We start from the raw sequence: 24,612 nt of genomic DNA, 5'->3' as shown, positions 1-24,612 counted from the left end.
TATTACAAATAAAGCTGCTATAAACATCCATGCACAGTTTTTTATGTGAGCATAAGTGTGCAAAAACATGTTTATAATGACATGTAACTCTTTACCTAATTTTCTGGCTGCTTAACTACAGAGCAAAAGAACTCAGGCATTTGCCAAAGGTCACAGACCACCTCCTTGTAGGTGAGGATTAACTAAAGACTCTTATCAGTACTTGCAGCTTTATAACCTTGGGAAGCCCTTGACTGACTCTCTCTCTCTCTCTCTCTCTCTCTCTCTCAGCCTCAACCAGACAAGATGCTTTTCAAGGTGTATTCTTTAAAATATGAACTCCAAGAAATGCTCCTAAAGGGGAGGTTGGGAGAGTTCATGGTCAAATAAGTTTGAGGAAATTCTGAATACTATAATCCTATTCCTCTTTTGAAATAAACAAATGTCCTTTGGTGTACAAAAGGAAGGATCCAGTATCCAACTGCCCAAGTTCAAACCTCCATTTGCTAGACAGTAACCTTCAGGAAGACAGTTAACTTTCCCATATCTCAGTTTCCCCATCTGTAAAGCGGAAATAACAACAGTACCCCACTCATATGAATGAAAGATTAACTATAAGGACACGAGAAAACACTTGATAAATGTTAGTTATTATTATTAGTATTGCCATCATAATCAGAATCATTATGATCTTGTTAAAAACACACATGTCCAGACTCCACCCCGGAGACTGAGATTTATTAAGTCTAGGGGAAAGTCTAGTTCAGATGAAGAAGTAGAGGTTTATCTGGAACAAGAATGTGTCCAAGATAGTAGTAGAGGCAGGATTCAAACCCAGACCAAACTGCCTGATGGAGAGATGTCACACTTAACATCCATACTCACATTCAGTAAATTCTTTAACTCTGTAGTCCTGCAAAAAGAGCACAGTTCTCTCCTGAACTGAAGGTTGGGTTTGTAATATAAACTTGTGATTCCTTAAGGGGTAGTTCAATAAAATAAAATGCAGTTCTGTGACGCTGGTATACAACAGCTTGCAAAACAATTCCTAAATGTAGCAGTAAGCATCAGTATGTAAAAAGTTTGTTGTCATTGTTTAGCAAATCAAATTTGAAGATAAGATATTATTTCTTTAGAAATACAAGAAAACAACTATGATTGCTATTATTTCTGTAGATTTCACCACCACACCGCTGATTTCCAAAGGTCTTACTGTCAAGCACCAGGCGCATTTCCAAGACACTTGGGGAATCACTCTGGAGGTGGTGGCAATCTTCTTACCACTTCAGTAGCAATCCTCAGGTAGGCTTTGGCCTGGAAAAGAACAGATTTGCTTGTTCTATATTTCTCCTTAGTAGACATCAAATGACTCACAAACTGTTTGCCATAGCTGTCTACTGAATTGAGTAGTAGAAAGGCTGAATGAGATGAGGAAACTCAATAGTTAGAAAATACTGCTGTGAACGTTGCATGTAGGGCAGGGGAGAAAGGGGTTTAGATTATCTGGAAGGGGACTTTCCAAAAAAAATATTTAGTAGCAGCAGTTACTGTTTTTCAAACTCTAACTCCTGTGTCAGCAAACTAGCAACCCAGTCTAGCTGCAGAAAACTTACACCTTCCTCTTCTGACAAATTGATATCTTGAGTTAGATACTGCCAAACTTCTTTGGCGTAAGGCCTATTAGTCATTTTTGAAAAGGCTATCTATTACCACCCTCGTTTATCTTCAGAAAGCATTTTCTTTATTCTCTCTGACAATTGTGTCTAATACCAGCACCAAGCACCCCTAGGCTCCTCCATTTGGTGAGATTTAAGTACCACGCAAGAATTCCTGGAATCAGTTGTCATACTCTTCATCTCTGGGACCCCAATACAACAGAACACGAAAACCAGCTCCCAGGCGCTAAGTGGGCCACAACTAACTTAATGCCTGCACAGTCCAGTTAGAACAATGGTCATGGCATTTGCATTTTAAAGTTTTAAACAATTGAAATGTAAATACTACTTATTTCTCCTATCTTATCTATAAAAAGTAACTGTAAGACAATAGTAAGATTTTCTAGAACCAGAAATTTATACATTTATATATTTACCGTTGTATACATACTACTTCTACTACTACTACTACTACTACTGCTGCTGCTGCTGCTGCTGCTGCTAATACTACTGGTACTACTACTATTACTACTGGAAGTAATGGTAATAGCTAAATTTTACTTGAGTACTTAATATCTGCCAAGTATTATTTCATCTATCGTTACCCTAAGGGGTAAATTCTGTCACTATTCCCACTTTATAGACAAGAAAACCAAGACCATGAAAGATGAATAGTCTTGTCCACAGCATCACAGCTAGTGTGAAATGAGCTGGGCTCTGAACCCAGGCTGACCAGCTCCCTGACTCTGCATGGTAAAAGGACTGTTTGAGTCTTCTTTACCCTGACTTGATGAAGCCCTTAACTATGTTTCACACATCTTGATTTTTTAAAACTATGCTTGAAAGTAAGTATTTCCTCCATTTGGGGAAATATTTTAATATAGACCTCTCTGTATTTACATTATGAAGTTGATACAATGTATTAAGAAAACAGCAAATTAAAAAACAAAAGAATTTTGATATAATATATAAATATATATATATATATATATATATATATATATATAAAATCTTGTGCCACAAAGAGAAAACCATATTTGTAACTCACATCAGAAATTTAAATATTTGCCACGTATTAAGATCATAAAGAAAGAACAAAAAATGCATATACACACACACATATTTGTGTGTGTGTATATGTACCTGTATCTGTGGATACATATGTATATATACATATACATATAAACAAGGAGCTACTGTATAGCACAGGGAATGCTGCTCAATATTCTGAAAAGAATTTGAAAAAGAATAGATACATATATACGTTAAAAAAAAAAAAGGTTACTTACATTTCCCCCCTGGGGGTGGTGAAAAAAGCCAGTCATGTCTGTTATCTCTCAATCAACATGTTGGAAAACTGCTCATTATGAAAATTTTAAATGATACTAATTACAATAATGACAAATCTTTAAGTGTATGTTGTCTGTATGTGTATTGCCATGCTACTTGTTTCATTGTTGAAACATAAAATATATGTTTCACGTTACTACTTTAAATCTTATATTTTGGCTCTACTTCTTGAAAAAAAAATCCAATGATTATAGTCAGAAATGTTTGACTTTAAAAGGAGCAATTGGTTATTTATAATATTAATAATTGATATATTTGGGTTTGTATTTATCAAGTTTTTGTGGTCTCTCCAAAAGACCTGGTTTAATTTCTTATTCAAGCTATGTTAACTTATTTTCTACTAACTTTTAAAAATAAGTATACACTTGACCCCTTTTCTTTGGAAGTTGTATATTTAATATTTGTCAGTTTTTAACCTAGAAACATCAGTACAATTTAAAAACTAATCAGAGGTAATTCTATTTAATACCTTTACGATCTACCTTGACAGTGTAAGGATATTACACATAAATCTACTTTCGAATGCTACTTTTTCATTGGTGATACATATTTAAAAAATTTTTTTAAATACATGCACTGGTCCTAAGTGCACAGATCAGTGAAACTGTACACACTGAACACACCTCTGTAACTCAACACCTATGTCAATAAACAGAATACCTATGTCAGATCCCTGAAAAAAACAACAACTATGTTCAATCCCTAATAGTTGAATTATACTTTATTTTACCAGGAAACTGTTAAAATTCCATTTGTGTCCTTTTTTCTTTTTTTTTTAAAGAATAGCTCTCAAAACATGAATAAGACCTTATATGTTTTTACTGAGTACATACTATACCAAGTACTAGTATAAGTAATCTCATTTGTGTAATCTCATAAGTAATCTCACTTATGTAAAATAAACACCATTGGTTCAATGTGGATGAAGAAATTGGAGTTGTCTGCTCAAAGTCACAAAGTCAGTAGGCTGGAGAACATTCACACATGGGTCCGCCTGACTCCAAAGCCCAGCTCCTTCTACCACATTACATATTAAACAGTAAATCCAAAATACAAGTAATTCTAATCATAATGCTCTATCTAAAAATGGTTTCAGTCTCTGCTATAGTTAACAGAAACAACAGACTTTGTTTAAAAATGGAAATAACATACACTTTATAAAGAAATATTTCTCTTAAATCTAAAAGTGCTGATTTTCAGCCATGCATCTTTTTTTTTTTAAACATCTTTATCGGAGTATAATTGCTTTACAATGGTGTGTTAGTTTCTGCTGTATAACAAAGTGAATCAGCTATACGTATACATATATCCCCATATCCCCTCCCTCTTGCGTCTCCCTCCCACCCTCCCTATCCCACCCCTCTAGGTGGTCACAAAGCACCGAGCTGATCTCTCTGTGCTATGCGGCTGCTTCCCACTAGCTATCTATTTTACATTTGGTAATGTATATATGTCAATGCTACTCTCTCACTTCGTCCCAGCCTTACCCTTCCCCCTCTCTGTGTCCTCAAGTGCATTCTCTACGTCTGCATCTTTATTCCTGTCCTGCCCCTCAGTTCATCAGAACCTACAAGGAATAAATGCTGGAGAGGGTATGGAAAAAAGGGAACCCTCTTACACTGTTGGTGGGAATGTAAATTGATACAGCCACTATGGAGAACAGTATGGAGGTTCCTTAAAAAACTAAAAATAGAACTACCATATGACCCAGCAATCCCACTCCTGGGCATATATCCTGAGAAAAACACAATTCAAAATGAGTCATGTACCACAGTGTTCATTGTAGCTCTATTTACAATACACAGGACATGGAAGCAACCTAAGTGACCAACGACAGATGAATGGATAAAGAAGATGTGGCACATATATACAATGGAATATTACTTGGCCATAAAAAGAAACGAAACTGAGTTATTTGTAGTGAGGTGGATGGACCTAGAGTTTTTCATACAGAGTGAAGTAAGTCAGAAAGACAATAACAAATACTGTATGCTAACACATGCATCTTTATAAACACCTTTTATCTCCCAGTAGCTTTTCTAGGTGTTTAAAGCCTAATATTTTACAATGAAAATTTAAAGCTCACTAAGGCAAGCTGAGGCCATATCATTCTATAATCTTAGTTCTAACTTATGTTAAATTAGAGACATAAACCTATCTGACTGCACAAAATCTGAATGATTCCATAATAATCAAATTTGCTACATTTAACCTTTGCTTTTTAATGGACTATCTCCAAGCTTAAACTTTCAATATATCACACTCAAAGCAATGGTTAGATTTTTATTTGCTGAGAAACCACTAAAAGTGCTTAGTTTAACAGTTTCAATTTCCACAAAACTGTTGAGATTGAATTTTTTCAGCCAGTGCAGTATCATTTCAACAAATACTTTTTGGTTCTTATTGTGTGCAAGGCATTGTTTCGGGAAATCTGTGGGAGGTAACAATAAAAAAGGGAGGCAGAAGTGCTCACTGGTGAAGAGGTGGGGCCTTAAGATCAGACAGGTATGGTTTAAAATCCTGGTTCCATTACTTATTAACACTGGCCCTGGGCAAGTTAATTAAACCTTCTAGGCTCAGTTTCCATATGTGTAAAATGGTTATAATAATAGTATCTGCCTCAAATGGCTTGGGGGCATATTAAGTAAGAATAAACTATGTGAAGTACTGGAATATAAGAAGCAAATAATAAATACTAGTGGCTACTATTATTACTATTATGTCCTCAAGTAATTTACAATCTCATTGAAGAGCTCATCTTAACATATCCTTTTGGACACTTTTTCTGCCTGAGGAATAAGTAAATTAAATCCCTTCCTTCTGTTTAATACACAACTAGGAAAAGCAAACACATACATGTCATATGTAAAAAATATGATTTAGATTTCTCAGACTATTAATACTCTCTTTCTCAACAACTCAACTCTACATGAACTAACCCTTCTCTCCTATTCAAGATCTTTCATTGGGCCATCTAGAGACACAGATAATACAGCTGGATCTTATTTGTCTGCTCTGTCATTATCAAGTAAAGGAACTGGATGGCAACCAAAGTGCAGAAGTTTTATGGTGAGCTTTTCCCTTTGTCTTTGTTTTTAAATATTTGAAGTTCTAATTTTCCATACACAGTCATTTCATATTAGGACTATGAGGTAATAATGTAGAAATTTAAAAGATAATAAAGTTTCTATTTAAATTTAAAAGTCTTTACCAGGAATATCTTATAGCGCACTTTTTAACACACCAATATTAAGATTTTTACTTGACAAAAAGAATGAAACCACAAAACTAATAGTCAGTCATGAGTCCATCACTGTGTCCTGGGCTCAATCAAAGGCAAAAGGTAGATATAGTTGAATGAACAGTTATAATTACACAAACAAGAGGAAATGCTATTGAATTTAAGAGTTCTGAATCCTAGAGTGTCCACTTTCTCTCCCTTCCTCTATTGCTTTCTCTGGCTACTTTACTTATATTTGGAGTTTCAATTACTCCCCTTTCCTCAGTGGTGCACGTATGCAGAAGGTTCTGACCTTTGGCTGAGTAGGCAGAAGCTTGATGGAGCTTTTTAACTGGTACTGTAACCCTTCCCAACTTTTCCAATGATGCCTCAAAGTCAGCACATTTCATACCTTTCGATTAATCACTGTGTTCTTAGTGTTTGTCTCTTCTGAAAGTTAAGTATTACTGGGAGAGCTAAATCCCTAATGCCTAATTTTAAAAGATTTTATGGGCAGAGGATGAGAGCCCTGGAACCTGGTGCTGAGAGGATGGAGTGAGGGAAGATGGAGAAGAGAAGGTAGAATTAGAAAGAAGACAAAAAGCTAAAGATGAAACTTTTACTTATTAATAAATTTGCCTGTAGTAAACCCCTAAAAGCAAACAATAAAAAGTATCAATCTAAGGGGCTAACAATTAACAAATAATTTTGCATATTCCGTCCCATTAACTTTTGCAGAAGTTTATCACGTTGGCAAGTAAACACTTCCTTCATTCTTTAAATGAAGACATGCAGGTAGAATGGGCACTAAGCTTCCATGCATATGGCAGAACTTGTGACTTTTGCAGAAGTTTATCACGTTGGCAAGTAAACACTTCCTTCATTCTTTAAATGAAGACATGCAGGTAGAATGGGCACTAAGCTTCCATGCATATGGCAGAACTTGTTCAGAGGGCTGTGACCAGCTTCTGAGAGCGTATTTCCATTTAAGTTCATAGGGCAAAAGGGAAGGGGATTATCAGGAGGTAAGATTCACCAGAAGAATAACCAGAAGGATCCTGATTCCAGGACTCAGCAACAGCTTCCTAATATCTAGGACTTAATATCTTTAATGCTGAAGCTGAGAACTCTACCCATATCTCATGATTCAAATTCTGCTCTGATTTTCAGATGCCACCAAAGAGTGACATTTACTTGAAGCTACGTAAGGGGAAGGGCAAAAAATGGACTCAATCCTTTGATAAAGGGCAGTAGAAAGACATTAATTGCTATAGCATCTTATACAGAACATTTCAGAAGACATAAATACTCACAGTTGTATTTCTACTTGGCATTTTTCAAAGTATTTTCACATTATCATCTAATTCTTTTCATTATGATATCAATTTACAGATGGAGAGAAAGGTTCAGAGACATGAGGGAACTTGCCTAAGGTCACACTTAGAAAGTGGCATTCTTCTTAATGAAACCCCAAGCTAATACAGATTAATGCTTTTCCTTTCATGCAGAGACCTCTTAGAGAATCTAATAAAGCTCTTGTCCAATTCCCCAGAAAAATGCACACTCATACATTCTGGATATAACTTCAGGGGATTCTCAGACCCAGGTTAGGATCCTCTCTGTATTATGCCCTGTGGTTGTGCACACCAGTGGGACCTGAGGGGCAGAGTGTGCCCACCCTCTTCTCTAGATCTCTGTGATATGAAAAGGAGGTGAACTGAAAGCTAGCCTACATATACACAATAGAGAGACACTGAAGTAATCTTGCAATTAATTAGGAAGGGAAGCAGATACTGTACCGGGAAGAGGATACATGGGTTATGGTTTCAGAGCTGAGTGTGGAAATAGCCTCTAGTACTACCTTAGACAAATTCTTTACTATAAATGAATCTCTGCTTCTTCATCTGAAAATGGAGATTATCATACATATCTCACAAACGTGCTATGAGAATCAAATAATATGTTTTATTTAATACACTCAAGTACTGTACTCACTTCTTAGAAGGAATTGAGGAAATCATAGCTATTAGTAGAGGACCCAGAAGGTGATACAATGGAAAGAGGACAATATTTGGAAGGAACAGACTTGCCTTTTAATCACATTTTGCCATTTATTAGTTCTGTGACCTTGGGAAAACTATTTAGCTTCTACGAGCCTCAGTTTCCTCATCTGCAAAATGCGGACTATTTATATATTACACTAAGTTCTTGTGAGCATAGAAAGTATATAAATGTCTAACAGTGTCTAGCATACTCTAACTGCTATTATTATTAGGAAGGTGGTTAATAATAATGAATGTCTGCAATCTAAGAGTAGGAAGCAATAACTTCCATGGAAACAAATACAAGGCTCCATTTTTTTTTCCTTTTCATGGACATGTCTAAATCTTAAAATTGCTCAGAAGTCTTCATATATAAGGCAGAAGTCTTCACATGTAAGGCTGATGATGTGGTGCATGAAATTCTCACTACTTTAGCAGAGACCTCACTAAATCAAATCTAACTTAAACCCCAAAGAGGCAGCTTGCTCACATTCCCATAAATGTCACCCAGCAACAGCAAAATAATAGGTCTAATGTTTACATAAATGTAAATGAGATTTTAAAAACATGTAACTCCAACAAACTCTACAAACACTGTTGTTTAGAGTTTTAAATCATACTACCTTTTGATGGTTGCTATATGTTCTCTGTTATATTACATTCCTTTAACTTTTTGAAATGTTTCTTGCTTTTGGAGAATCTCAAAGAAAAAAAGCAATAATGGACAGGTGGGAAAATATTTAAAAACGTAAGTTCATAATTGAAATAAACTAGTAGGTAATTATTTGTATTCACCACAGAATGTCTTTAAATAGTCTGTTCTCAGGAAGCATTTAAAAGTGTGTAATTTAAAAAACCCTCAATTTTCATACAAATTTTCATTCACTGCATAAAGTACACCTATGGTAGTTGGGATTGCCAGACTTCAACTATGAAAGCAATAAAAGATCATGGTTTTTGCTTATCCAAAAGATTTCTAAGAAAAGGCTGAAAAGGAAATTTAACGTTTATTACCTAAAAGGCAGAGAAAAGAAAAACAATGATAAGTACTACATTGCATTTATTCAGAGATCATATTGCCAGCAACTCAACCACCTATACCATAACTGCCAACCCTTAAGAAAGAGAAAGGAGCTCTGGGCACCTAAAAGATATAATTCAGAATGAATCTACTTTACCAATCTGAGACTCCTGACTGTCAGTTTTGCCCTTACTTTATTCACAGCTCTAACCAAGCTTGGCTCTTTTATTTTCCAGTTCACATGGGATTAGAGGAAGCAAACTAGAATACAAGGGGTAGTAGTTATGGACAGACAAAATAATGGTACTATAAAGTTATACTCATTACATAAGGGAAAAAAAGAAACTACTAGAAGACTGATTGGGGCTGCTTGGCAAAGGAGCACAAAAACTACATCAAAACTGATGCACCAGATGATGGCTCACTTTCAAACTTAAATAGCAAGTGCTACTTAGGAAGGAAGAGATATATATGGATGATTTTATTTCTATTTTAAAAAGGAGTAAAATTAAAGAATTTATGCTTAAAGGCATTAAGCTTCAGCAATCTCTGAAAATCTATCAACTGTATCCCCAATGATATTAGCTAATGAAACACTACTAGTTTTCCCACCTCACCTCCTCAATCTTATTTATTAAAATAAATGCAATGAAAATCCCATCTCTAAAGGTTTATACAGTTTCCCTATATCCGACTCAATATTTTCTTGTATTAGGTTTCCTTCTCCCAACAATCAGCTGAACTTCTAATACTGAAATATAATAACCTCGGGCAGTTAGATATTGCTAGCCAGCAACATAAGAACTCTACAAGCTCTTACTGTTCGTGTTCTTCATGAAAAAATTGGTTGGGTGACAATTCTTTGTAGGTGAACGTGTCCAGTTGATAATTCAGAGTTAGCACTGGTATGTCTACCATATAAAATAGTAACTTAAAGATACTTTGGATAAGTTAACTAATCTTTGTTTAACATATGCATTCCAAATAGACAAACTTGATCTCCCCAACTTTCTTACTATACATCAGAAAGTATATATCCTGTGAAAAGAAATTAAAATACATATTTAGAAATATAACTTACCTCATCACTTTCAGGCTGTGAAAACACAATCGGCTGGCCTGTATCTGAAGCTTCCCGTATATTAAGGTGTAAGGGAATGTCTCCTAAAAGAGCCCACCAGATATCCATTAGTACCACAAAAGTTTATATAGGCTTTTGGAATTTAATTCTTTGAATTGCAGAAAGAAACAAATCGACTCAAATCAACTTGAGTTATGACTATCCTCAAATTGCTAAATCTCTGAAAAACAAATTTCAAATGAAAATTAGGGGCAAAATATTCCATTTGAGGGCAGTTCCATGATCACATATGTATATATGAAAGCAGTGTGGCAGCCAATCATGGAATAAGGCCTCTGATTTATTCTTTGCTGGAAGTCTTTCAGCAACAAATGGCCTGGAAGACATCTGTAAATTTTTCTCCCTGTAATAACTGATATAGACGTATCTTGCCACATAATAAGAGGAAATTGAAGAGGAAAAGATGGGGTGGCAAAGTAGTTTAAAAAAAGCCAACAAAATAATCTTCCTGATGGCAGATGACTGAGCTAAGAGAACAGCTGAAAATTAGGCCAGACCTGTTATTTCAACTATCTGCCTCTTTATCAGATAGAATTATTTTTCTTTTATTATGTATTAATCTATATAGCATTATATATAACTTGTGAGCTTGATGAACTCTCAGAAAATATATAAGAACCCCCAAAATACAGACTTGAGGTCAGAGAGGGTATGTGTCTTCCCTGAGGATATATTAGGTAGTAGGATTTAGAGGAAGAATGCTCTGATCCATCATCCAATTGACTCTTTCTACCACACCATCACAAATGAAGCCTTTCAAAAGGCTGATTTTAAAACTGCAGTAAAAGGAGGAGAAGAGTTGACTTGTCAGGGTACTCAGCATCCTTACACCGACTCCAAGTCCACCCAAAGGTTATTAAAACGTGTGTGTGTGCATGTGTGTGTGTGTTTTATATAAAGAATTCATTCAGCACCACGCCAGGCAATGGAAATAATGTAGAAGAATGTGTTACAAAATTACAAACCTACTACAATTTATATTATGAGCTACATGGAGGAACAGATATTTCATGCTCCTCCTACCAGCAAATTTTGAGATCTTAACCAACTGTTTAACTCTTTCCTAAAAGTTCAATAGACAAAATACATGAATACTTCAGTAACCATTTAAAGACCAGCTTTTCAGTAAAATTGATGTCTATTCTATAGATCAACTTTAGACTGTAGGAAGCTATCACAGGGGCAGGCAGGAGAAGATATTACAGAAAATACTTAGAAACCCACAAAGTTTTTTCTCTTGATTTATGAACTGCCATTATATAGTAAAGAATCCTGAATGCTTTCATTTCTACTGCAGTAATGAAAGAAAAAAAAAGTAAAACCTTCTCCATTTTATAGCCACCTAGTGACATCACTTCTGCCCTCCAGAGACTCACAATCTGCAGAAGAGTAGAACAAGAAAGAGGTAAACCTTGTTAGAAAACAGGTGGCACAGTGAGAGCAGTAATAGGCTAACAATCATACACAGAGAAGGATAAAAAGGAGTAAAGGTAATGAGAGGGGGTGAGGTTCGGCCTGGCCTTGAAAAGTATTTTTGAGGGGTTAGGGCTGAAGGAAGCACATTTCAGAGACATAAGTTAAAGGGGTTTCTGTGGCATGATCTGAGAGCTTTAACTACTATGTACAAACTGTCCCTGTAGGTGAATATGGATAAAGTTCTGAAGAGCCATTTTACGAAATAATCATTTGAAACACAGCCCCATGGATGAAAATAAGAGGCAGCCAGAGAGTCAGTAAAGGGTCCTGGGGGTTTCACCCAGCCAGGAGGCCATAGCTGTGAGAGCTCTTTCCCTGATTTCAGTTCCTCATTCCCAATTCCAACCTCTTCATCATCAGAGCCCCTGCTCCAGTTCATGGGACATCCCTCTGGGTCCCATGACCACATTAAAAGGAGGAGATGTGCTCCACATTGGAACTCTAAATTATTTTTCCCATAACACTTTGAGATACAGCGGTCTATAGCACTACCCCACTTTCTGTGATCAGTAATCAGTGTTTCTGATTTTCTGATTACACTTGTGATCTGTTGGTTAAAATGTATCTTCCATATATGAAACTGTTCCTCTAGGAGACATGTTTCAAATTCTAAATAACTGACGTACAAAATCATACCACCCATCCATAAATTAGGGAATTATAATACTGTCAGCATAATTCAATAACGTCATTATAATTACACATTTACTTTATTATATAAGTGAATGTCAATCTGTTATGTTATTATGCAGATTTGGGAAATTGAACTTCCTAGGTTAAATGAAAAACTGTTGCAGAATATAATTAGCACCTATAATTATAACAATGTATCAAAATATATCATTAGTATTCACCTGGTACTGTGGTAGCTGCTTTAGTACAAATACATAAAAACAATAATGCATTTAACATCAACTTTTAGAAACTTAATTATAATAAAGAATGTTTTGAAACTCCTTGATCTTTAAGGGATCTTAATTGTTAACTACCCTAAACTAATAATTCACTCTATGCCTCCCTTATTTAGCATCTAACAACTGCCTTTGCTCAGAACAGAAACTCATAAGTAGGGACTTCCCTGGCGGCACAGTGGTTAAGAATCCTCCTGCCAATGCAGGGGACACGGGTTCGAGCTCTGGTCTGGGAAGATCCCACATGCCGTGGAGCAACTAAGCCTCTGCGCCACAACTACCGAAGCCATGCGCCTAGAGCCCGTGCTCTGCAACAAGAGAAGCCACCACAATGAGAAGTCCATGCACCACAATGAAGAGTAGCCCCCGCTCCCCGCAACTACAGAAAGCCCGCAGGCAGCAACGAAGACCCAACGCAGCCAAAAATTAAATAATTAATTAATTAAGGGAAAAAAAACTCATAAGTAGAATATCCAAACATGTTTTCTGAAAAGTCCATTAAGTTGCTTTTGGATTTGTTAAAAATCATGTTTTATCTAAAATCTGTGTTTTGCTCCTTTAACACATGACTTTACTTCTCCTCAAAACACTAATGAATCCTTCAATTCAGTAACATGAACTGTATAGACAGTGTAAATTTCAAGTGTCATATTTTATACACATGGCATAAAAAGATTACAGAATAAAAAGGTTACATATAAAAAGATTAGAGAAAACAGAAAATACTGTTTTCTACAGCAAAAGGACTAATAAATTCAGAACTGATCAGGACGGCATTTCTCCATACACACCAAGAACTGACACTTCCAAAGGTTGCTACAACATACAGAACAGGTATTTCTGTATATATCTGCTTATACTGAGAGCTATTCTTCCTAACTTAGGAAACAAACTGAGGATCATTATTTAAAATGTGGGCTTCAAATCACAGTACTCAAACCACAAAACTCTCCTCTCAAATTCAAGTTATAGGCAGTTTTTATCTATAGCAAGAGTTATCATAATTGGCAGAACAAACCCCCTATTCAAAAAGCCTTCCACTAATGAAGTATCACAAAAAGGCAAAGAAAGGTTAACACACAGAACTGTGCTATACTAACAATTTAAAACACAAAGCCAAAAGCAGTTCATCCTTTTTTGAGACATTCTTCATCACCATGCCATTTCCTTTGCAAAAGAATATCCTGTGGTCTTACCTAGAATATCAAGATCAAGGGTCCGTGCTAGTCTCCTTGCACCATCAGCACCAAAAATATGAGTTTTGTGTTTACATTTTGGACACTGGAAAACACTCATATTTTGGACAAGGCCCAGAACCTAGAATAATAAAGACACACTGAAATCAAAACAAAATTAAACCAAGTTTCAATCCATTATTTCAACAAGTTTTTACTGCATACCTACTAGGTTCCAGTGATACAATAATGAATAAGTTATGGTCTCTGCTCTCAAGGAACTCAAGCTGGTGGGAGAGCAAGACACATGTCATTAACTCTAATAATGAGATAAATGCTAAAGAGTTATAAATGACAGGGATCAAAAAATTCTGTTTGGGAAGAATGAGAGGGACCTCTGAGTTGCCCATAGAGAATTGCTTCTTCAGGTTGAGTGTGAGAAGAGGGGTTGAGGCCTACAGCAGGAATTCTAGGCAGAAGAAAGAGCATAAGCCAAGGCAGCGGACTACAACTTGTATGGCCTATTTGGGCTGCAACCCAGTCAGCTGCCAAGGCAGAAGCTAGTTTGGTAAGAAAGGTCAGGGTCAGATGGTACCAAAGCAGCAGTGATACACAATAAGATGTACGTTTTAGGGCTTCCCTGGTGGCGCAGTGGTTGAGAGTCCACCTTCCAATGCAGGGGACACGGGTTTGTGCCCCGGTCCGGGAAGATCCCACATGCCGCGGAGTGGCTGGGCCCGTGAGCCACGGCTGCTGAGCCTGTGCATCCGGAGCCTGTGCTCCGCAATGGGAGAGGCCACAACAGTGAGAGGCCCGCGTACCGCAAAAAAAAAAACAACAAACAAACAAACAAAAAAACATGGAATGGAAAAACTAAAAGGACTTGTCTTTGTGTGTTTATTTTCTTAGACAAACACAAATCCAGGGCTGTATGCTCTGAAATCAGTCATTTCAGAGGTGATAGTTTTTAGTGCTGTCTAAAATACTCTAGGTCTCCTCCTGCACCGTTCTCTGCATAGGATTTTTCTCCTGGGCACAAGGTTAGCATTTTTCTTCTTTGTAATTAGGTGAGGACACGTAACTTGTTCTGGACAATGAAATGTGAGCTGAAGTGACATGTGTCACATCTAGGCAGAAGCTTTAAGTGCTAATTCCCCATTATGTTTCCCTCTGTCCCTGGGACTAGCAAGCTTCCAGAAAGTGGCTGCTCCATCAGCCTGGGTGCCAGAGTAAGAACAATGCAGAGGAGTGTTAAAACCAAACCATAATGGACGTGTAGCATGAGAGAAATAAACTCATGTTGTTTTAAGCCACTGAAATTTGAGGGTTGTTAGTACACATAATCCAGCCCATATTGGCTGATACAGGGGTGTAAGAAGAAAGTATTAAAATTTCTATTTCTTCCTTATGATTTCCTTTTTAATTCCAATTTTGTGTGTTATAATGAAAATAATATATTAGCACAGTAATAAACGTGTACTATATATAGATATGTAGAATTTACAATATATATTTATATATAGTATACATTTTAAAATCTATATATAGGTACAGATAATTTATATTATATATCTATATATTTATATAATTTATTATATATCTATATACAGTATACATTATAGAATCTCTATATCTATAATTATATATATATTTTCAAACATCATTTATTAATTAGCATGTATAATCAAAACAATTTAGAGATAAACAACCCTCTGTATGTTTGAAATTAAGAGGTTGTGATACCTAAGCTTGGTTCTATTACTGATAATATTCTTCTAGTTAAAGGCTAAATGCCCTAATACTGCTTCCTAGGTTACGCTGAACAAAGTAATTCTTCTTAACTCTAGAATTCCTTCATCTCAAAAACTTCCCACAGAAATACCACTTTCCTTAAAAAAAAAAAAGTTGTAATGAAACAGAAGAGTGAGCCCAGAACAGACTCACACATGGAAGTCACTAATTTATAATAGGGATGACACAGTGCTGCAATGTTAATTGGATATCCATATGGAAAATAAGGAATCTTAACCTTCTATCTCACACCATACACAAATATTAATTACAGATGGATTGTAGAGCTAATATGAAAGATAAAACAAAACACATTTGGAAGAAAACAGCAAAATAAACTTATAACCTTGGAGGCAGGCAAAGATTTTTCTAGCAGGACACAAAGAAGCACTAAACATAAATGAAAATTTTTTGTTAAATTCGACTGCTTTAAAATTAATAACTTATCAGAAGGCATAATTAAGAGAGTAAAAAGGCAAGCTATAGAGCAAAACATGATATCTATAATACACATATATAACAAAGGACTTTTATCTAGAATATATAAAGAATTCCTACAAATCAATAAGGAAAAAAAATCAGATAATACAACAGAGAAATGGGCAAGAGACTTAACAGGAACTTCATAAAAAAAGCCACTCAAAGACAAACAAACATGAGAAAAAGTGTTCAATTTTAATTATCATCAGGGGAATGCAAATTAGAACCGCAACGAGATGCCATACATTTATGCTTAAGACCTGATTAGAACAGAAAAAGGTCCTTATGACTACAACAACCCAACCCCCCCCCCAAAGAAAAACCCAAATACCAAATGTTGGTGAGGTCATGGAACAACTAAAACTCATAGCTTCAGTGGAGTGTAAAGTGGTACACCATTTTGGAAAACTGTTTGGTAGTTACCTACTTAAAGTGACGTATGCTTATATTAAGGCACAGTATTTCCACTCTGTTATACATTAACAAAAAATGTGAACAGTTACCAAAAGACATTACAAAAGTATTCATAACTAATCCCAAAATGAAAAACTACACAAATGTCCATCAACAGTAAAATGGACAAATAAATTGTGGTATATTCACACAATTGAATGCTACACAGTAATGAGAATGAGAGAACTATAGCTACAATCAACAGTATGAGTGAAGCTGTCAAACATAATTTTAAGCAAAAGAAGCCACACAAAACTATATACTTATTATTCCATTTATATTAAGTCCACAAACAGATAAAACTAATCTATGCTGTTATAATTTGGGTTCCGCTTTGGGGGTAGTGATCAGAAGGTGGCACAAGGCAGGAGCTTCTGGGGTACTGGTAATGTTCTGTTTCTTGAATACAAGCAATGGGTGTGTTCACTTTGCAAAAATTCATTGAGCTATATTCACTCACAATTTATGCCCCTTTGTGTAAGTATATCAGACTTCAATAAAATGTTTGCTTTTAAAAAAGGTGGTCATGTGAACAGTGGCCAATAAAGCAATAAGAACAAATAACCAAAATGATGTTTTATTGGTCATCCTGTGAACCTGCACACAAAAATAACCATCTGTTTTAAATAGAAAATATTCTATAAAAACAGAGAGGTTGCAGTAAAACTAAGATGAGGTCTTTGGGAAGAAGAATCCCCTATTCTTTCCACATGACACTCCAAGGAAAGAACTGAAATAAAAGCCTAAGCCCAGAGAGCTCTGAAATGATGGAGTTCTAGACCATCAATGTCTAATTAGGTAGCCACTAGTTCACATGTGGCTACTAAATACTTGAAATGTGGCTAATCTGAATTGGGATGTGCTGTAAGTGTAAAATACACACTGGATATCAAAGACTTAGTATAAGTAAAAGAATGTAAAATATCTCAATAATTTTTTAGAGTTTACAAGCTATTCTTTAAGTTTTTTCATTGAAGTGTATCATGAATACACACAAAAAGTACACAAATCACAAGTGCATGACTGAATGGACTTATCATAAAGTTAAGTAGGCCTATGTTACCATGATGCTGTCAATAAAACATTGCCAGCACCCTAGAAGTCTCCTTGTATACTCTCCAAAACATGTTGCCAAAAGTATAAACTAACAGCCTGGTGGTTAGATTTCTAACACCATAAATTAATTTTGTTGTCTTGAATTTGATATGAATGTAATAATGCAATGTATTCTTTCGTGTCTGTATGATTCATCCAGCTAAACCATGTACATCTGTAGTTCATTTTCAGTGAGTCCTAAGATTCCATGATGACTATATCACAGTTATGCATTCTCTTGTTAGATCATCCGTGTTGTTTCCAGATTTTTATAAACAATGCTTCTACGAATGTTTTAATACATGTCTTTTTTGCTGGGTATTAGGTTATGCATATTTAACTTCAGTTAAAAAAACGCCCGTTTTCCAATAAAGTTCTACCAATTTATACTCCCACTAGCAAATGAACGAGAACTCCAGCTATGCCACAGCTTCATCAACATTTGGTATCATCAGGCTTTTTTCATTTTGGCAAGTATAGTAAGTATGGAGTAGTACCTCATTACGCTGGATTTTCAATTGTCAATCTGTTTATACCAGGAACTATATTTCCTAGAATCTCCTTCCTTATATGGCTTCTGGTTAAAGTTCACCACAGGTAAAGTGGCATGAGATTTGGGAAGAGAAGGTGTAGGCTTAGGCCTTACACTCTAAAGGTTTCCTATGGGCAGAGGTGGTGACAGAAACGTGCAGAGGTACAGGTGCATTCCAGTTTGTTCTCATTCTACCTCTGTGCTCAGCTCTCCTGTGCACCGTGCTTTGAATTTGTGTTGCCAAAATTAGTAAGGAAGTTAAGCATATTTTTACATGTTTACTGGTCATTTGTATATTCTGCTCTGCGAAGTATCTGTTCAGGTCTCTTGTCTGTTTTTTCCATTGATTATGTGGTTCTTTTCCTACTGAACTGTCAGAATTCCTAGTATTTTTAAATGCAATTCCTTTTTGCTTGATTCTCAATTTTTATATTGATTTCATGCTGAAATGACAGTATTTTCAATATACTTAGTTAAGTATACTATTAAGATTAACTTCACCTGTCTTTTTCTATTTTTAAAAAAATGGCTATTAAAAACTTTAAAATCACATTTGTGGCTTGAATTATATTTCTCTTGGACAGTGCTGCTGTTGACAACTAAAGGCTGACTGTAGAACTTATTCTGATAGTTCTCCTACCTAATGTTGCTCTAAGGTCCTAAAGATGCAAAAAAAAAAATTATCAGGGTCTGTGATTTATGAATATGTAAAAAAATTGAACAGAAATGAAACATTTACCTTTAAGACTATTCAGGACAGATAAACTGTCAAGTTTCTTTGCTTTTAGTTGAAATTACATCAACTGAATGTGCTAACACTCGTGTGGTTATCTCTTTCTGTTCAGAAGGTCATACGACAGTCATACACACACATATATTTAACTAGAAAAGAGAAAATAAATTACTTCCTAAGATATGCAGACTATGTGGTTGAACAACTTTTTCAAAACACGGGGTTAGCTTGAAGAAAATTTAAAAGAGAGCTTCCAGTATTAAAAAGATTAGAAAACACTGCCCTCTTCATTTAAGAGCAGTCCTCTATAATCAATTATTTTTGAACAGGGGTAGCTAATGTAATAAGAAAGAAGATTATAATGCCCATATTACAATTCAGAAAAATTCTTCTTTTAAATAGGAAAGAATACATATCTACACGACCACCCCCTACCCTCACTCCCCAAAAAAGCCTTATATTGTGTGAATACTTCATATGTTGTTAAGCTGTTTGTGTTTATTGTAGAGCTATTTTGTGTATGCTTTGATCATAGAAACATTAGAAAACTGTTGCTTTGCCATAGCTTAATTTACATAATACCACTGAGACGCAGCTGTAAGCATGCTCAATCATTTTTTAATGTCTCATCAAAGTATAAGATCCTTTTTTCTTTTTACCTCAGCTGGTTTTACTGAAAAACGTAAATGCTACATGCCTGTCTAACATCAGCCACCACAAACCTTTAGCATGTTATTCTTACATTATTCTAATCCATCACTGGCTCAGGAGGGTACCTCTTTTATTAACTTTTAAAAAATTGACTGTCTTGAAATATCAACATTGCCCTGAAATACTGGATGTCTAAATGTACTGAATTAAGCAGGCTCAAAAGACCCCAATTTTAGTTTCTTCTTGGCATTTTAAACCCAGATTCAGGTAAGTAACAAGCAAGATTTTCAGGTTACTATATAATCCAATTTTTCAAGGTTACAGTCAGGTTAAATTCTTGCCGGTTGGAACCTGTCACAAGGATTAAGAGCTATGATTTAAGAAAAAAACGAAGGGGAAAAACTCACTGTTAAACAGAGAATGAATAATAACAAATGAAATTGATTAGATTCACAAGCGCTTTTCAGTTCTCCATTAGCCTTGAACCAGTTTTTGGTATATTCCTTGAAGCATGTGTACAGATACTATAATTTTTAAAAATGAGATGGGTGTTATTGCTTTCTCTTTCAGAAGTAGTCTGGTAATGGAAAAAACAATTAATGGGGAGGCCTGCATTCATTCTCCTCTCAGGGACCAACTAACTACCTCTGGATCCATGAAGTACAACTTAACTTCTCCATGCCTTGAATTCTAAAATGAGGGACTGTAATGATCTCTAAAACCTACCACTGTAACAATAACATTCAGAGCTACCCTTCACAATGTCATGTGCTAAGACCTAAGCAAAGTACTGTATATGTAATCTCACTTAACTGCCACAACGACCTATGAGATGGGTCACGAAACACTTAAGCTAAATTATTTGCTCAAGGTCACACAGTTAGTGAATAACAGAGCCAAAATTCAAATCAGATGGGTCTATGTGTGGAAGTCACAAAACCAGATGACAAGTAAATGAACTGCAGGATTTTGTTCATGGAACTAGAGGGCCGAAAACTATTGACCAGTGAATCTAGTTCAGTGGGGAGATTTAAAATAGTAATTAAGAGCACAGTTATAAGGGAAGACCTGATTTGAACCATCTTCATCATTCACTGATGCAGCTGAGCCTCAGACATCATTCCCTTCTCCTGGCTATGAAACTCCCCTTTCCCTTAACACCCTCAGTATACCTCTCCTGACTGTCAACAGAACCTATGGTCCCCTTAACTCCTCCCCATTTTTCAATCCACCAATTTTCTGTCTTTACTTGCCCTAGGCAATCAGGACCCCAAAGGAAAGCAAATTTAAAGGAGACTCCTCTTAATCTCTCATGCTGTGATATTCTATGACATTCACATTACTAAACCTCAACTCTAGAAAACCCACAGAAATAGCAATTAAGAATGTGGGCTCTGGAAAGCAGACCATTTAGGACAGGATCCCAGAGGCCCGCTAAACAGACGGGTAGCCTTATGCAAATTATTTAATCTCTCTGTACTACAGTTTCCTCAGCTGCAAAATGGGAAAAATAATGTTATTACTTCACAGGGTTGTTGTGAGGGTTAGATTAGTTTAATTCATGTAAATCACATAGAACAGCATTCTTGTTTAAAGCATACATGGACTTCTGAGAGATGCAAGAGAAAGACAAAGATGAGCAAACATCTTCAGTCTCTAAGATGCAACTATGGCCGAGATGCATAATGCTACCTACCCAGTCTTATAAAGGTTGTCACTGAAGAAAAGTCATTTTTCAAAAGTGGAAAGATTACCCAATTGTGAAGAAGGAAGCCACATGCGATACATCATGTGCAAACTAATAGTGTTCCTAGAAAGAATACTAACAGCACCTTCCAAGGCCTGCAAAGCCAATAATGAAAGATTCTCTAAATACATCAAAGGTATTAAATTTCTCAAAGAATCAAGTGAGACAACTTGATGATTGTAGAGGAAAAAACTATGCTCAAGGATGAAAAGAATAAATGTGTCACTTGCCTCCACTTTCATGTAAGATTACCTATTTCTAAATTGTTTTGTGAGGTAGATAGGCTTGAGGTATTAAAGAAAATAGAACTCTTGGGGTCCAAAAGACAAACTAGATGCTGAACAAACTCTGAGACAGGTATGATGAACACATAAGTTTTGAAGGCATTCAAGGGTGAAGATGTGAAACTTCTGGTCCAAATGGATAACCTACTGCCATGAATGGTGACTGTGCCAGAAAAAGAATAAACTACAATTCTGATCCTCATCACTAAGAACAATTTGTAGGGTCTTTGGTAATAAAAATGGAAAATGGAGAGAAAACATTGATAAGAATCAAATATTTTAGGTTCTAAGATCACCTAATTTTTCTTAGGAGACAATATAATCATTAACCCTTACAAATAAACACCACAAAATCCACACCACAGTAGGACTCTTTGTTTTTTTGTTTTTAGCCAGCAGGAAAAGAAAACCTGCTGGCTAAAAACAAAAGCAAAATTCCTATCTCTCTTTTATAAAATAATTAACTATTTGCAAGGCTGAAATAGTAATAGAATTTTCTCTCTCTCTCTCTCTTTTTTTTTGGCTGTGTTGGGTCTTCGTTGCTGCGCACGGGCTTTCTCTAGTTGCGGCGAGCGGGGGCTACTCTTAGTTGCGGTGCGAGGCTTCTCATTGCGGTGGCTTCTCTTGCTGCAGAGCATGGGCTCTAGGTGCGTGGGCTTCAGTAGTTGCGGCATGTGGGCTCAGTAGCTGTGGCTCACAGGCTTAGTTGCTTTGCAGCATGTGGGATCTTCCCGGACCAGGGATCGAACCCGTGTCCCCTGCATTGGCAGGCGGATTCTCAACCACTGCGCCACCAGGGAAGTCCCTAGAATTTTCAAAATTAATTATAAGAAAAAAAAAAGTTCAGTGACCAGCATTAGGCTTTAATATATTTGTTGCCACGTCAACTATAGCACAGACAGCTAGCTGCTCACCAAAATCCATGGTCTCATCTTTCTTGCTTAGCACAGCTAACCTATGTTTCTCAGGCTCCTTGAGAAACATGACTATGATCACATAACAGAGTTTTAGTTGGGGGAATGAGAGTGTAAGTACGTGTGCCACAACCAGGCTTCATCCATAAAAAGCTCCCATGACATACCTCTGTACTCTCTTTCTCTTCTGGCTAGCTCAAATGAGGATGGCCCAATGGTGACCTTAGAAGTCACATTTTAAAATGGCAGAGGCTCCAACAGCCTAAATGACTTTGTGGAAGAAAGCCACCATGCTCACCTGTTCATATACTAGTACTGTTACATGAGCAAGAAAGAAGCGTCTATTGTACTTGCATCATTATAAATTTTCAGGTCTACTTGTGACAGCAATTAGCTGACATTAAATAATGCAAATTTTAAATAATGCAGAATTGTAGACTCTAAATAACTTTAACAACTTAATAAAGCTAGAGAACAATTTAGGCTCAACTAAAATACTCAAGAAATAAGGAGATCTCAAAGATACTATTTATCTAAATTTTAAAAAATTTCTTGTTAAAATTGTTATTAGCAAATAAAGAGACTAGTCAAAATACCTAAGCCAAATACAAAAACACCTATGAACTATAAATTTGTTTCATGATAGCAATTATAATAAACATTAATTATATAACATTATATTGACATCGAGTGTTTAGATTGTACCAAAGATTGTACCAAACACTGTACTAAGCCCTCACTTATTTCTCACCTCAACCCTCTGAGGGAAATACTATTATAATTCCCATATAATGAATGAGAAAACTGAGGCACAGATTAAGTAACTTGCTCAGGTCATACAGCTACAAAGTGACAGATCTAGGATTTGAACTCTAGCATTCAGACTCCTAAGCTCACCCTTCTTAACTACTATGTAAAAATGCCTCTGTAAGCTGTACCCTATTGCCTTAAAATTATAATACAATTTCTAATGTAATTTAATTTGCAACCATAAAAGATATACTTAAAGAATATAGCTCTCTATGTGCTTTAAAATACCTGTGTGTAAGAGGCTACAAATATACAGATAAATAAAAACTCTGGTTCGGTTAGGAGAAGGGACAGTCACATACATCATGTGATGTGAATAGTACTAAAAAGGCCAACACCAAATCATTTTCTCTACCAGCCTCTTCCTTGCCAAACAGTTTTAAATCACAATGCTTAGAGATAGGGCAGGGATTAGTGACTGAGAATCTAACCTCTTATTTCTAGTTCACTGTCAACCTGAGTAAAAAACTAGCTCCTGATAGATTTATTAACGGCAGCGTAACTCTCAAAATCCCTTTGATTTCTGCTTTTTTTTTCTAACCACCCTACTCTATGTAATCAATTGCCAAGCCTGTCTATTCTTCTTTCAAAATGTCAATTACATTTATTTCCCTTTCCATTTTCATTGCCATTACTCTAAATCAGACCCTTACTGCCTATCACCTACACTAGTGTTTTCCCAACTTATTAAAACTGTCTTATAAGAAAAATATTTGACATCTTGATCTGATACAAAAACACATGTATATATGTTTATGACTGAGACCATATCCCTATGAAATAACACTTTCTCTTCCTAAGGGCAATTTACCCCGATATTGTTTAAAAACTTTGGTTACATCTCTCACTGAATTGATTTCCTGACTCATTTGTGGGTCACAACCTGCACTGTGAATGACTGTGACCATTGCTAATGCTTCCTTACTGCCTCCACACTCTCCTGGCTCCTATTCTTTCTATTCATCTCCATCAGATTAAATCCTTTTAAAGCTCCATTCTAATTTTGTCTATTTCCTATCCAGCATTCTTTATGGACACCTCTAAAAACCTCAAGAAGAATGTCCAAATTTCTTACTCTAGTGTCTAAAGCTTGACTAAACCTAGGCCTAGCAAAGACATATCCAAACATATTACTTCAGCTATAGACAAACT

The 24,612-nt window shown here is 35.9% G+C and overlaps 1 protein-coding gene across 1 annotated transcript in view; it reads right to left on the bottom strand.

The window, feature by feature from the left end:
• Positions 1-1,230: 1,230 nt before the first annotated feature.
• Positions 1,231-24,612, bottom strand: part of NUBPL (NUBP iron-sulfur cluster assembly factor, mitochondrial) — a gene marked incomplete at its 3' end in the record, with an annotated part of 245,246 nt that continues 221,864 nt past the window's right edge. Inside the window, exons 9-11 of the mRNA XM_079699925.1 lie at positions 13,992-14,112; positions 10,349-10,431; positions 1,231-1,293 (exon numbers count right to left, since the gene is read on the bottom strand). Of these exons, the coding sequence (XP_079556051.1) occupies positions 1,231-1,293; positions 10,349-10,431; positions 13,992-14,112 (267 nt within the window). The remainder of the gene's footprint in view (positions 1,294-10,348; positions 10,432-13,991; positions 14,113-24,612) is intronic.

The sequence above is a fragment of the Hyperoodon ampullatus genome (genome assembly GCF_949752795.1).
Source record: "Hyperoodon ampullatus genome assembly, chromosome: 3".
In the NCBI taxonomy this organism is placed as follows: Eukaryota; Metazoa; Chordata; class Mammalia; order Artiodactyla; family Ziphiidae; genus Hyperoodon; species Hyperoodon ampullatus.
The sequence above is the reverse complement of the archived record's forward strand: the minus strand, read 5'-3'. Positions and strand labels throughout refer to the sequence as shown.